This window comes from Triticum aestivum, chromosome 4A (genome assembly GCF_018294505.1).
Source record: "Triticum aestivum cultivar Chinese Spring chromosome 4A, IWGSC CS RefSeq v2.1, whole genome shotgun sequence".
In the NCBI taxonomy this organism is placed as follows: Eukaryota; Viridiplantae; Streptophyta; class Magnoliopsida; order Poales; family Poaceae; genus Triticum; species Triticum aestivum.
Window position 1 is genome coordinate 704,607,526 of NC_057803.1, and position 13,022 is coordinate 704,620,547.

Genomic DNA, 13,022 nt, shown 5'->3' on the forward strand with positions numbered 1-13,022 from the left:
ACGTCATCATTTACTATTCTGGATAATGTTGGATTTAAATAATTAATTAAATTCTTGAAAATGATTTAAATCTTTAGAAAATCATATCTTTGAATCCGTAACTCGGATGAAAATACTTTCTACATGAAAGTTGCTTAGAACGACGAGACGAACCCGGATGCGCAACCCGTTCGTCCACCACACACCCCTAACATATCAAACACGCAACTTTCCCCCTCCGGTTCATCTGTCCGAAAACGTGAAACACCGGGAATACTTTCCCGGATGTTTCCCCCCTTCGTCAGTATCACCTACTACTGTGATTGGGCACACCTAGCATCGTTACTTGTCATGTCATGCATTTGTTTGCATTGTATTCATTGTTTCTTCCCCCTCTTCTCTCCGGTAGACCACGAGACCGATGCTGCTGCTGCCCAGTTCGACTACGGAGTTGACGACCCCTCCTTCTTGCCAGAGCAACCAGGCAAGCCCCCCCCCCCCTGATCACCAGATATCGCCTATTCTCCTCTATACTTCTTGCATTAGAGTGGTGTAGCATGTTACTACTTTCCGTTAATCCTATTCTGATGCATAGCCTGTCATTGTTGCTACAGTCATTGATTCCTTACCCGCAATCCTGAATGCTTAGTATAGGATGCTAGTTTATCACCATTGGCCCTACATTCTGGTCAGTCTGCCTTGCTATACTATTGGGCCGTGATCACTCGGGAGGTGATCACGGGTATATCTTATACATACATACATACTATACAGATGGTGACTAAACTTGGGTCAGCTCGAAGAGTACTCGCGAGTGATTCACGGATTGGGGGCTGAAAGGACCTTTGTCCCGACGGCCCTCTGTGTGGATCTTTGTGGCGGAGCGACAGGGCAGGTTGAGACCACCTAGGAGACAGGTGGGCCTGGCCCTGTTCGGCGTTCGCGGATACTTAACACGCTTAACGAGATCTTGGTATTTGATCTGAGTCTGGCCATTTGGTCTATACGCACTAACCATCTATGCGGGAGTAGTTATGGGTATCCCGGCGTCGTGGTATCAGCCGAAGCCTTCGTGATGTCAGCGACTGAGCGGCGCGCGCCGGGTTGGACTGAGTTAACGCAACTTCCTTTGTAATGGAGGTTGCTAGGTCTGCTCACCGGCCGCGTACGCAACATGCAGGTGTGCTAAGGGCGATGGGCCCAGACCCCTGTGCGCTTAGGTTTAGACCGGCGGGCTGAGCTCTCCGTTGTGCCTAGGTGGGGCTGCGACGTGTTGATCTTCCGAGGCCGGGCATGACCCGGGAAAGTGTGTCCGGCCAAATGGGATCGAGCGTGTTGGGTTATGTGGTGCACCCCTGCAGGGAAGTTAATCTATTCGAATAGCCGTGATCTTCGGTAACAGGACGATTTGGAGTTGTACCTTGACCTTATGACAACTAGAACCGGATACTTAATAAAACACTCCCTTCCAAGTGCCAGATACAACCCGGTGATCGCTCTCTAACAGGGCGACGAGGAGAGGATCGCCGGATTGGATTATGCTATGCGATGCTACTTGGAGATGCTACTTGGAGATGCTACTTGGAGGACTTCAATCTACTCTCTTCTATATGCTGCAAGACGGAGGCTGCCAGAAGCGTAGTCTTCGATAGGACTAGCTATCCCCCTCTTATTCTGGCATTCTGCAGTTTAGTCCACTCATATTGCCTCCTTACACATATACCCATGCATATGTAGTGTAGCTCCTTGCTTGCGAGTACTTTGGATGAGTACTCACGGTTGCTTTGTTCCCTCTTTTCCCTCGTTTTCCTCTTCTTCTCGGATGCCGCAACCAGACGTTGGAGCCCAGGATCCAGTCGCCACCTTCGTCGACGACGACTACTACTCTGGAGGTGCCTACTACTACATGCAGCCTGCTGACGACGACCAGGAGTAGTTAGGAGGATCCCAGGTAGGAGGCCTGTGCCTCTTTCGATCTGTATCCCAGTTTGTGTTAGCCATCTATGGCAACTTGTTACTTATGTCTGTACTCAGATATTGTTGCTTCCGCTGACTCGTCTATGATCGAGCACTTGTATTCGAGCCCTCGAGGCCCCTAGCTTGTATTATGATGCTTGTATGACTTATTTATGTTTTTAGAGATGTGTTGTGATATCTTCCCGTGAGTCCCTGATCTTGATCGTACACTTTTGCGTGCATGATTAGTGTATGATTGAATCAGGGGCGTCACAAGTTGGTATCAGAGCCGACTGCCTGTAGGAATCCCCCTTCCACACTCCTTGGCCGAAGTCGAGTCTAGTCACTACAAAACTTTTACTAACTTGGCTGTGTGCCTTACAGGCCCACGTCGCCATTTGGGTGGTGTTAGGATCTTTTACTTCTCGACCTTTACTCCGGGGCTCTGAACTCTCTTCTACTCGGGTTAAACGAATTTACTAACTCTGACATTAGGATCCCGTTACCACGTACACCCCAAAGTTGGATAAGCCATAGTTATTCTGTGGGATAGTATTTTGAATAGTGCCCATATTGTCATTTCACTCCATTGAAACATCTTTGTTTTCAGATGGAACCCACGAGGCAGGTCGTGCGCCACACTGCGGCCATTGGTGTCTCAGGATCACCTGCTGTGCTAGCTGAGATGATGACCTATCTGGGTTATCGCTGGCACCCTGAGTACACCGTCTACGAGGAGTACCAGGACTTTAACCAGGAGCAGTACCGTGCCATCGTCCACCTCTACTCTCGGGAGTATGAGTCCACTACCGTGCTGCACACCGCTCATGGTATTGGAGTGACCATCGAGATGGCAGTCCACGATGCTGCTCATGCTGCTCTGACACGTCTTCGTGGAGAGTATCAGGCGTTGGACACATCCCCTTTCAGGCACATTCCTATCGCATCTGACGTTGGTGCGGAGGGAAACTACACTGCCGCCTACTCCACCGTCACCCGAGAGCCCTTCCACCATCAGTGCCTGGTTCTGCATGCTGATGGGCTGGACCGAGATAATAGAGCTCTTCGCCACGAGTTGTACACCACTCGTCAGCACCTTTATAGGGCTCTGACGCTGTTGCACCCCTTTGTCCGGTCTGGACAGCTGCCGCGTTCTGCGATCTACCCAGCCAGGACCGTGATGCCCCACGGTGTCGGTTGGCCAGAGGTGGGAGGCTACTCTCCCACACTTGGTCCTCTTCTGCCACCTGAGCGTCGGGTTCTACACCAGAGTATCCGCGGCCCCCAGGCCACTGACGTGGAGGACTATCCGTTGCCTCACTACCAGCTGTCAGGCTACAGCTACCTTCATAGTACCTCATGGGACTGGTGTAGTCTTGCTCATTAGTATTAGATGCATTCGCGAGCCTGCGTGCCGCCTATGATGACTTAGTCTATGTACTGAACTCTGTGTACTGAACTCTGTGTACTGAACTCTATGTCCGATCCCTTTTGTAAGTTATGCCAACTACTATGTGGTATCTGTCGTGCTCCCTTTCATTATGCTTGTTTCATCATGAATGATTCTTGTCTATGCAAATTTCTCAATGCTGAACTACCCCTGTTATATATTAGCAGGATGGTTAGACCAGCTGGCCGTGGTCGTGGCGGCAACGCCCCACCACCGCCTGAGTACATGGCTGGTATGGTCCAACAGCTCGAGATGAATCGCCAGTTCATGGAGAATGTGATGGCTCAGTTCCCTCGTCCCAATATGAACGAGCAGCCAGCCCAAGTGACTCTGCAGGATTTCATGCACCTCAACCCAACCGTGTACCGCAGCTCAACTCAGCCGCTGGATGCTGATGACTGGCTCCGTGACATCACCTATGAGATGGAGTCTGCTGAAGTAGCCCCTGCCCGCTATGTCACCTTTGCTTCCTTCTTTCTGAAGGGACCCGCAGCTCAATGGTGGGACAACCACAGGCGTACTCTGCCAGTTGGGACAATCATCACCTGGCCAGACTTTCAAGCTGCCTTCCGTGCCCGCTTCATTCCTCAGGGGATCATGGACATAAAGAAGCGTGAGTTCCGCAACCTCACCCAGGGCAACAAAACTGTGGAAGCTTATCAGCGGGAATTTCTAGACTTATCCCGCTATGCTGAAGAAGACATTGCAACTGATGCACGTAGACAGGAGAAGTTCCGTGACGGCCTTCAAGCTGACATCAAGGTCGCACTTCTGGTGCATGATTTTGCCGATTTCGCCACCTTGGTGAATAAGGCCATCAATGTCGAGACTGGTCTGCAGGAACACCAGAGCTCTCAAAGGCGCAACCGTGACACGGGCTCATCTTCGGGCCCGCCCTCGCAGAAGCGTAAGATATGGATCCCGAACAGCATGTACCGTCCAAATGCACCTGCCCCAAGGCAGTCTTATGCTGCACCTCGTCTGCCTACTGCTCCAACTAGGCAGCCAAGGCTTCCAGCTCCACCACCCGGAGCACCTGTTCCCACTCCCAATAATGGTCTGTGCTACAAGTGTGGTCAACCAGGTCACCTTGCCAGGAACAGCTATCAGAATCAGAACCAAAATCAACTGGCCCTTCCAGCAGCTGGTCGTGGAAGCAACCCGCCCCGCAACAACAATGCCAAGTCTTATGGTCGTGTTCATGCCAATCACGTTGATTTGAACGAAGCCCAAGAGCAGCCTGCTACTGTGATGGGTACACTCCTCGTAAATTCAGTACCAGCATCCGTTTTATTTGATACAGGTGCATTGCTGTGACGCCCCCGATTCAATCGTACACTAATCATGCACGCAAATGTGTACGATCAAGATCAGGGACTCACGGGAAGATATCACAACACAACTCTAGAACATAAATAAGTCATACAAGCATCATAATACAAGCCAGGGGCCTCGAGGGCTCGAATACAAGTGCTCGATCATAGACGAGTCAGCGGAAGCAACAATATCTGAGTACAGACATAAGTTAAACAAGTTTGCCTTAAGAAGGCTAGCACAAACTGGGATACAGATCGAAAGAGGCGCAGGCCTCCTGCCTGGGATCCTCCTAAACTACTCCAGGTCGTCGTCAGCGGCCTGCACGTAGTAGTAGGCACCTCCAGTGTAGTAGGAATCATCGTCGACGGTGGCGTCTGGCTCCAGGGCTCCAGCATCTGGTTGCGACAACCAGGTAGAAGGGAAAGGGGAAAAGAGGGAGAAAAGCAACCGTGAGTACTCATCCAAAGTACTCGCAAGCAAGGAGCTACACTACATATGCATGGGTATATGTGTAAGGAGGCCATATCAGTGGACTGAACTGCAGAATGCCAGAATAAGAGGGGGATAGCTAATCCTGTCGAAGACTACGCTTCTGGCAGCCTCCGCCTTACAGCATGTAGAAGAGGGTAGATTGAAGTCCTCCAAGTAGCATCTCCAAATAGCATCTCCAAATAGCATCTCCAAGTAGCATCTCCAGTAGCATCGCATAGCATAATCCTACCCGGCGATCCTCTCCTCGTCGCCCTGTAGAAAAGCGATCACCGGGTTGTCTGTGGAACTTGGAAGGGTGTGTTTTATTAAGTATCCGGTTCTAGTTGTCATAAGGTCAAGGTACAACTCCAAGTCGTCCTGTTACCGAAGATCACGGCTATTCGAATAGATTAACTTCCCTGCAGGGGTGCACCACATAACCCAACACGCTTGATCCCATTTGGCCGGACACACTTTCCTGGGTCATGCCCGGCCGCGGAAGATCAACACGTCGCAGCCCCACCTAGGCAAAACAGAGAGGCCAGCACGCCGGTCTAAACCTAAGCGCACAGGGGTCTGGGCCCATCGCCCATAGCACACCTGCACGTTGCGTGGGCGGCCGGAAGCAGAACTAGCCCCCTTAATACAAGAGCAGGCTTACGTTCCAATCCGGCGCGCGCCGCTCCGTCGCTGACGTCTGAAGAGCTTCGGCTGATACCACGACGTCGGGATACCCATAACTACTCCCGCGTAGATGGTTAGTGCGTATAGGCCAGTAGCCAGACTCAGATCAAATACCAAGATCTCGTTAAGCGTGTTAAGTATCCGCGAATGCCGAACAAGGCCAGGCCCACCTGTCTCCTAGGTGGTCTCAACCTGCCCTGTCGCTCCGCCACAAAGTAACAGTCGGGGGCCGTCGGGAACTCAGGCCCACCACTACCTGGATGGAGCCACCTGCCCCTTCAGCCCCCATCTCCGAACAGTATCACAGGTATTGTAACAGTGTAAAGTATATAGTATATGCCCGTGATCACCTCCCGAAGTGATCACAGCCCAGTAGTATAGCATGGCAGACGGACAAGAGTGTAGGGCCAATGATGATAAACTAGCATCCTATACTAAGCATTTAGGGTTGCGGGTAAGGTATCAATGACTGTAGCAACAATGACAGGCTATGCAACAAAATAGGAGTAACCGAACAGTAACATGCTACACTACTCTAATGCAAGCAGTATAGAGAAGAATAGGCGATATCTGGTGATCAAAGGGGGGGGCTTGCCTGGTTGCTCTGGCAAGGAGGGATCGTCAACACCGTAGTCGAACTGGGGTCGCCGGCAGTCTCGGGGTCTACCGGAAAGAAGTAATGGAGGGGAACACAATAAATAACAGAGCAATCAAAGCATCACAAAGCGTAACATGGCAATACACGGTCTAGAGTGACCTAACGTGATACTAGGTGGTACCGGCGAAGGGGGGAAACATCCGGGAAAGTATTCCCGGTGTTTCGCGTTTTCGGGCAGATGAACCGGAGGGGAAAAGTTGTGTGTTCGCTATGCTAGGAGTGTGTGGCGGACGAACGGAGGGTGTAACCGGATTCGTCTCGTCGTTCTGAGTAACTTTCATGTATAAAACTTTTTCATCCGAGCTACGGATTATTTTATATGTTTTTTTGAAGATTAAAACAATATTCGGAAAACCCTGAAATTTTGCTAAGTCTGAGAATTCGACAGTTTTAAACATTACTTGGCTGTTTTCAAAACACTACAACTATTGATCTATAACTCCTATGATTTTGTGCCTTATATCAATATGCAGCATTTTTCTGTGGTCTATAAGATAGTAGCACCTTCAACTCTGTTAGAGTCCATTTGATTGATCATTAACAGCTCTAAAGTAGCTATGAAATTAAAGCTGTTTTCAGCTTTCTATTAACAGAACATTGGAATTTGTGATTTTTGTAGGAATTAAACCATACATCAAAAGGATTTGGTCCAGTGGGATAAAATGGAGTTTGTCATGTATGCTTTCTACTCATATTATTTTTACCCATGTTAACCGCTGGTTAGACGTTGTTTAGAGGCTGTACAGAGGGTCGGATAATGTCAAATTAGAAAAGCTAGCACTAGCTACAGTAACTGAATGTTACTGTACCCGTGTAGCATAGCACCAGGCAGAGCTGCAGCGAGCAGCACGGGCGCCTGGTGCGTGCGGTGCGTGTGGTGGGCGGGCGCAGGAGCTCAGGCGAGCAGCATGCCGCGGCGTGAGCAGCAGCAGAGGCCAGGGGCGTTGGGCGCAGGCGGCACGGTCGCGGCGACTACGGGCACGATCAAGGGCAGGGCTGGTGCGTGCGGGCGTGGTGACGCGCGTGTGGCGGGTCGGCGAGCGCCGTATGGGGCGGCGCTGGAGCAGTAGCAGGCGAAGTAGCACTAGACCACGGCGAGGCCGGCGCGCGTGCATAGAAGCAGCCACAGCACGCACGCACGTACGCGTACGCGGCAGCTCGGACGAGCTCGGGGACGGCGGCCTACGGCGCAAGAATGGGAGGGAAGAGGATGTGCTCACCGAGCAGGCACAAGGAGGCCCGTTGAGTGGCTTAGGAGCAGCAGAGGTGGCCGGTGTTGGCAACGGCGGCGGCGACCGAGACGGATGGAGGTTGAGGACGGGGAAGCAGCGGGTGTCCCGGTGGCTTCCGGCTCGATCTCGCCCATGTAGTCGAAGTAGGCGACGAAGACGGTGCCCCTGGCGTGGTCTCTGGCAGCGAGGAGGCCATCGGCGACGGCTACGCCGACGACGCGTCCATGGCGGAGATCAAGAAGGAGGGGGATCTGAGGAGGGAGGCAGAGGGAGATGGGGGCGAGCAAAACTAGGGTTGGGCGCCGGTGACGCGGGGGTGGCTTATAGGCGTCGGGGAGGTCGGGGATGGCCGCCACGCATGTCCCTGGCGCCATGGATGGCTGCCACACCCCTCCATCGTCCCTGTAGCGAGGGGAAGGGGATAAGTGGGAGTGGGCTGGTATTGTACTCAGGTGGGTCGGCCAGTTGGGCCGTCTGGCCCAGTTGGCCAGGGAGGCCTTTCTCTCTTTTTTTTGTATTGTATTTTCCTGTTGTTTCTTTCTTTTTTGTTCTCTTTTATTTTTAGTTTTTGTAAAAATACTAAAGTGGCACCCAAAATAGATGTTACAATTTATACCACAGCCACAAACAACTTAGCACTGAAATAAAATAGTTTTGAAATTGTTTGTCATTTTAAAAGCATTTATATAATTATTAATGCTGCTATTTTATTCCTTTTAGAGTGTTTAAACATTTTATAAAGGTGTGGTTTGACCAACATAATTACCTATGCATTATTTGGCACAACCCGAACATTTTAGTTTTAGTCTTTGAAAACTTTTGTTGTTTGCCTGATTTTTAAATTGAATTCAAATCGGTTTCGAACTAATGCGAGATTAGCCACAGTACTCGAGGTGATGTGGCATCATTAGCGGAGGGTTACTGTGGCGTAACTATCCGGGCGTCACAGTTCTCCTCCACTATAAGAAATCTCGTCCCGAGATTTAAGAGGGGGACTAAGGGGGGAGGGATTGGGTTACGAAAATTCTAACGAGTGTTCTCGGTCTTGGTTGCTCTTCCTGAAGTAATTGATCCTCCTCGTTGATGTCCTTATTTCTTTGCTTCAGGTCATCATGGTGAAGTCGGCATCCTTTTCTTTGGGAACTCCAACGTACTTACAAATAGGTAAGGGGCAGCGCTGCAATGATAGGAGGTTATAAGGGAAATTCAGGTGGGGGTATCCCAAGAATGAACATATGAGTATCTCTCGAGTTGAACAAATGACACACATCGAGAGCAAAGTAAGACAGTGCAATAAGAAGTTTCAAGCGGATAGGCAATCGTTCATTGCCTGAAGCAGAGTGCGAAAGGGGTTCAGAGCAACGGGAATAAGTATTGCGTTCGGCAACAGATTTGATGATCCCTCGGAAGATGGCTCGTGAATTACATATGAGGCCACACGCGAGGAACAACCTTGGGAACAGGGGGTGCAGGAGAGTCAGGTTTCGATCCTGCGGAATTGTGGGTTATGGGCCCACCATGTGGTTTAAAGTAGAAAGGGGGCTGCCATTTTGCATGGTCACGAAAGCAAGGCATAACAGAGGGTACCATGTCAGTTATGTCGGCAACAACATCGGTACCAAGGGCGAGGGACGAAGAGAACCATTTTCCTGCTCGTTGAACGAGGCGGACCATTAGGCAAGGTTCTCGTCCATCGGTGGATACCGGAATGTCATCAATAATACTAACAGGGTCTTGCTGTCAGAATTGTACACCGAGGTGCTTACTAAAGCAGTGACTTATTACTGCTTAAATCATATAAACCTCAAGAAGGTTAAACATAACAATGGAAAGAAAAATGTGTTTAAACACATATTTCAAGGGTATATCCCTTCCAAGGACAAGCGGAGCATGATATCCATGACAGGATAAAAAGTAGAAACCGTTTAGGTAAGGGGAGAGGAATTTGATGACAATACCCATACAGCGGTGTTTGGATAATTGATAAATAAAATTTAGCATCGTGCTTCAAATGTTCCTGTTGAAAATCGGAGTACCATTGACATGCTTCGAGATAGCATTGACATGGTCTTCAGGTGAAGATCAGACTTTGGAAACACGAAGGATCCATCAGGAATAACTAGTAGAATAAGTCTTACAATTTCCTCATGGATGAACGGATAACCTTGCTGAAAAGGAATCTATAATGATAGGTCCTCCAGCCGAGGGGGGGGGGGTGCTAGGCATGACATCATGTTACCGGGTCATCAAAGGATCATCATCATAACTCTTGGAAAGTTGTCCCAACCATCATATCCGACCGAGATTCAGATCCGATTGGTGTCAGGATACCTCAGACTTAGGATTCCTGAGAAGAAAAGGTGCAACGCAAATTGACGAGACGACATTGTAAGATTCTCGGGGAAATGAACTATGAAGGGATTTCCGTTAACAAGAGTTCATCATTAACCCAAGGAGAGGACAAGGAGGTGTCTGGTGAACTCAACGGCAATTCATCGAGATTTCCAAAAGATGGATTTCCACAATTATGTGAACAAGGAGATAACATTTGTCGGATCAAATGAGAAAATGGTGTATGCTCGAGGAGAACATACACAGTTAAACATTGGATGAGAGGTGCACCGGGAATATGGGCTGAGTTGCACGACCAATGCCGGAATGATGATTCAATAATCAATAGTCTAAGAATGAACGACCGACCATTAACTTCAAAGCAATAGGGTTGCTAGAAGGAAAGAATACAAACAACACCATTCACTTGTTGGAATTAACACGGGGACCAAGAAAGAATGGTGATGGTGAGAAGTATTTCGATGTCAAGAATTCTCAAGAGGGGGAACAAATCTCAGAACATTCTTGACATAAAGGACGGTAATACTCTAAGGTAAAGAAGAACAATTTGCGGGATAGCAAGGAAACCAAGGTACAACACAAATTGTGAACAAGTTTGTGTTGGGGGGGGGGGGGGGAAGGCAAGAATGTTGCCGATGATAACTCAAATCATCGAGGGACAAGGATGGTATTTCTCATCATGAATTCAATTGATATCCTGGAAGAACTCATAAGGTTGATGAGGATCACGACACATTTGTCGACAGATTTCATGAAGAAGTAATCAATCAGCGACGACATCAAGTCAAAGGAATGATGAAGCCAAAAGTCATTGGAACCATGGCTACGACACAAACTCGAACTCAAGCTTGTTGTTTAAGGTGAAGGGGTATGACGAGGAAAATCGACGTAAGGTTAGTTCATCGTCGAAAATTGGTGCTCTGAGAATAAGGACCAGGTAGCACAGTTAGAATCGTCACGACAATGATATAGCCAAACAGGCTAGGAATGGCGTGACCGGGTACAAACTCGTACTTATAGAAGCTTACTGAAGAGTTGTTGAACCGTAGAGCGGTCTTGGTTCAGTTATCGGTGTCTCCGAGTGTTCAGTAACACAGAGCCCGCGGAAAATTGGAATCAGTGGGAAGGTAGCACTTGATGAAGAACTCATAAAAAGTTATGCAGTTCCATGATAATCTCGAGATACCAGGGGGGTAATACTCGACACAAGATCAAAGTAAAGGTTGGACTGGTGTATTGATCCATAGAAGACAATTGTTTTAACTTGTCCGAGAAATGAGATCAAAGAAGAACAATCATGGCCGGAACCACGGTTGCAAGGGATCAATTCACAGATACCATAGGTTAGTTATCGAGGAAATAGTTATTGTTACAAGAAGCTTTCATGATAGGATATATATCGCGTCCATGGGCATGAACACAAGTTCAAGGTCGACCCCCACTTCTCCAATGCATACCCTTTCATTCACTTCTCGCTTTCGATGACGTTATAGCGTTGAAATTTTATCTGGCAAAATACCAGAAGAGTACGACTCGTGAAAACTTTCGAGTTCACACATATTAAGGAAGGCATAGGTTCAACCCATCGGGGCATCTTAGAATCCTATACCAGAATCTTTTAGAAGTAATTAACTCAAGCTCGAAGGCAGAGCATGGTTGAGAAAGCAGATGATACAATTTACCAAAGGCATTATGTATCCGAGAAAAGGCTCACAAGTTTATTGAATATGAAGGGCGTTGTCAGATAAAATCCAGCAAAGGATCTGGTGGTCCACAAGGGATCTGACGTGAGCATCGGTACTCAACTAGAGGAAGCAGATTATAGAAACAACTGACTAACTCAATTGTCAAATGCAAAGGAATTATGATTTCCAAATCAAGGGATCAGAAGCAATGCTCTGATTAGGGGTGGATAAGTTGAATAGCCGTAGGGTACAATCAAAGACAATTGGATTGGTCGAGAACCAATTCCAGTAAAAAGAATGGCAGCTCAGCCGGAAAGTAATTTATAAGGATCAATGATGATTGTGTGTATTCGCAAACATATTGAGTCAACAGACTCAAAATGATAATGACAAGGAATGTCAATAAGATTTCTATACTTATGGGATTAATCATAATGAAAGCAAACAAGAAATTCCAGAGCAATAGGTTGCTGAGGATTTTCGGAATATCGAGTGGTATTTCGAAGACTTTTGTGTAACACATGAACAACTGGGGGATGGGCGGATACTCGATAAATGCGAGAATTAACCGTAGGGGTATTCAAGTGACAAGAACAGCAAGGCAGTAAGCTCAAGGGATTACCGAAACCACGACGAGTTTTTCAGGGTATCTTGTAATAACAAGACCACTGGGGATGGATGTAAGAATAACAAATGCAAGTAGTTATCCATAAGGGTTTGCGGTCGATGAACACAAGTTCTCGGGTTAACAGCGGAGAGTATCTTCAGGGTCTTCTGGTGCAGCAGACGATCATTAGTAATAAGGGGCTCTCCGGGTGAAAATGTTAACGAGATCCTAATGTTAGATTTAGTAAAATTCATTTAACCCGAATAGAAGAGATGTCAGAGTCCCAGAGTATAGGTCAAGGAATAAAAGATCCTAATACCACCCAATGGCGACGTGGGCCCATGGGCCACACAACCAAGTTAGTAAAAGTTTTGTAAAGTCTAGACTCGACTTCGGCCAAGGAGTGTGGAAGGGGGATTCCTACAGGCAGTCGGCTCTGATACCAACTTGTGACGCCCCCGATTCAATCGTACACTAATCATGCACGCAAATGTGTACGATCAAGATCAGGGACTCACGGGAAGATATCACAACACAACTCTAGAACATAAATAAGTCATACAAGCATCATAATACAAGCCAGGGGCCTCGAGGGCTCGAATACAAGTGCTCGATCATAGACGAGTCAGCG

The 13,022-nt window shown here is 48.3% G+C and overlaps 1 protein-coding gene across 1 annotated transcript; it reads right to left on the reverse strand.

The window, feature by feature from the left end:
* Positions 1–5,038: 5,038 nt before the first annotated feature.
* On the reverse strand, positions 5,039–8,463 carry LOC123083236 (uncharacterized). The gene is made up of 2 exons (XM_044505323.1): positions 7,736–8,463; positions 5,039–5,097 (listed from the first exon to the last, which is right to left on the reverse strand). The coding sequence occupies exons 1-2, from the start codon at positions 8,119–8,121 to the stop codon at positions 5,058–5,060; spliced, it is 426 nt and encodes a 141-aa protein (XP_044361258.1). The 5' UTR covers positions 8,122–8,463; the 3' UTR covers positions 5,039–5,057.
* Between the last annotated feature and the right edge of the window lie 4,559 nt (positions 8,464–13,022).

Coding starts and splice junctions, on each gene's coding strand:
- LOC123083236 (XM_044505323.1), bottom strand. CDS start 8,121: ATGGCGCCAGGGACATGCGTGGCGGCCATCCCCGACCTCCCCGACGCC. Junction 5,098..7,735: donor GGCCTCCTTGTGCCTGCTCG/GTGAGCACATCC, acceptor TGTCGCAACCAG/ATGCTGGAGCCCTGGAGCCA.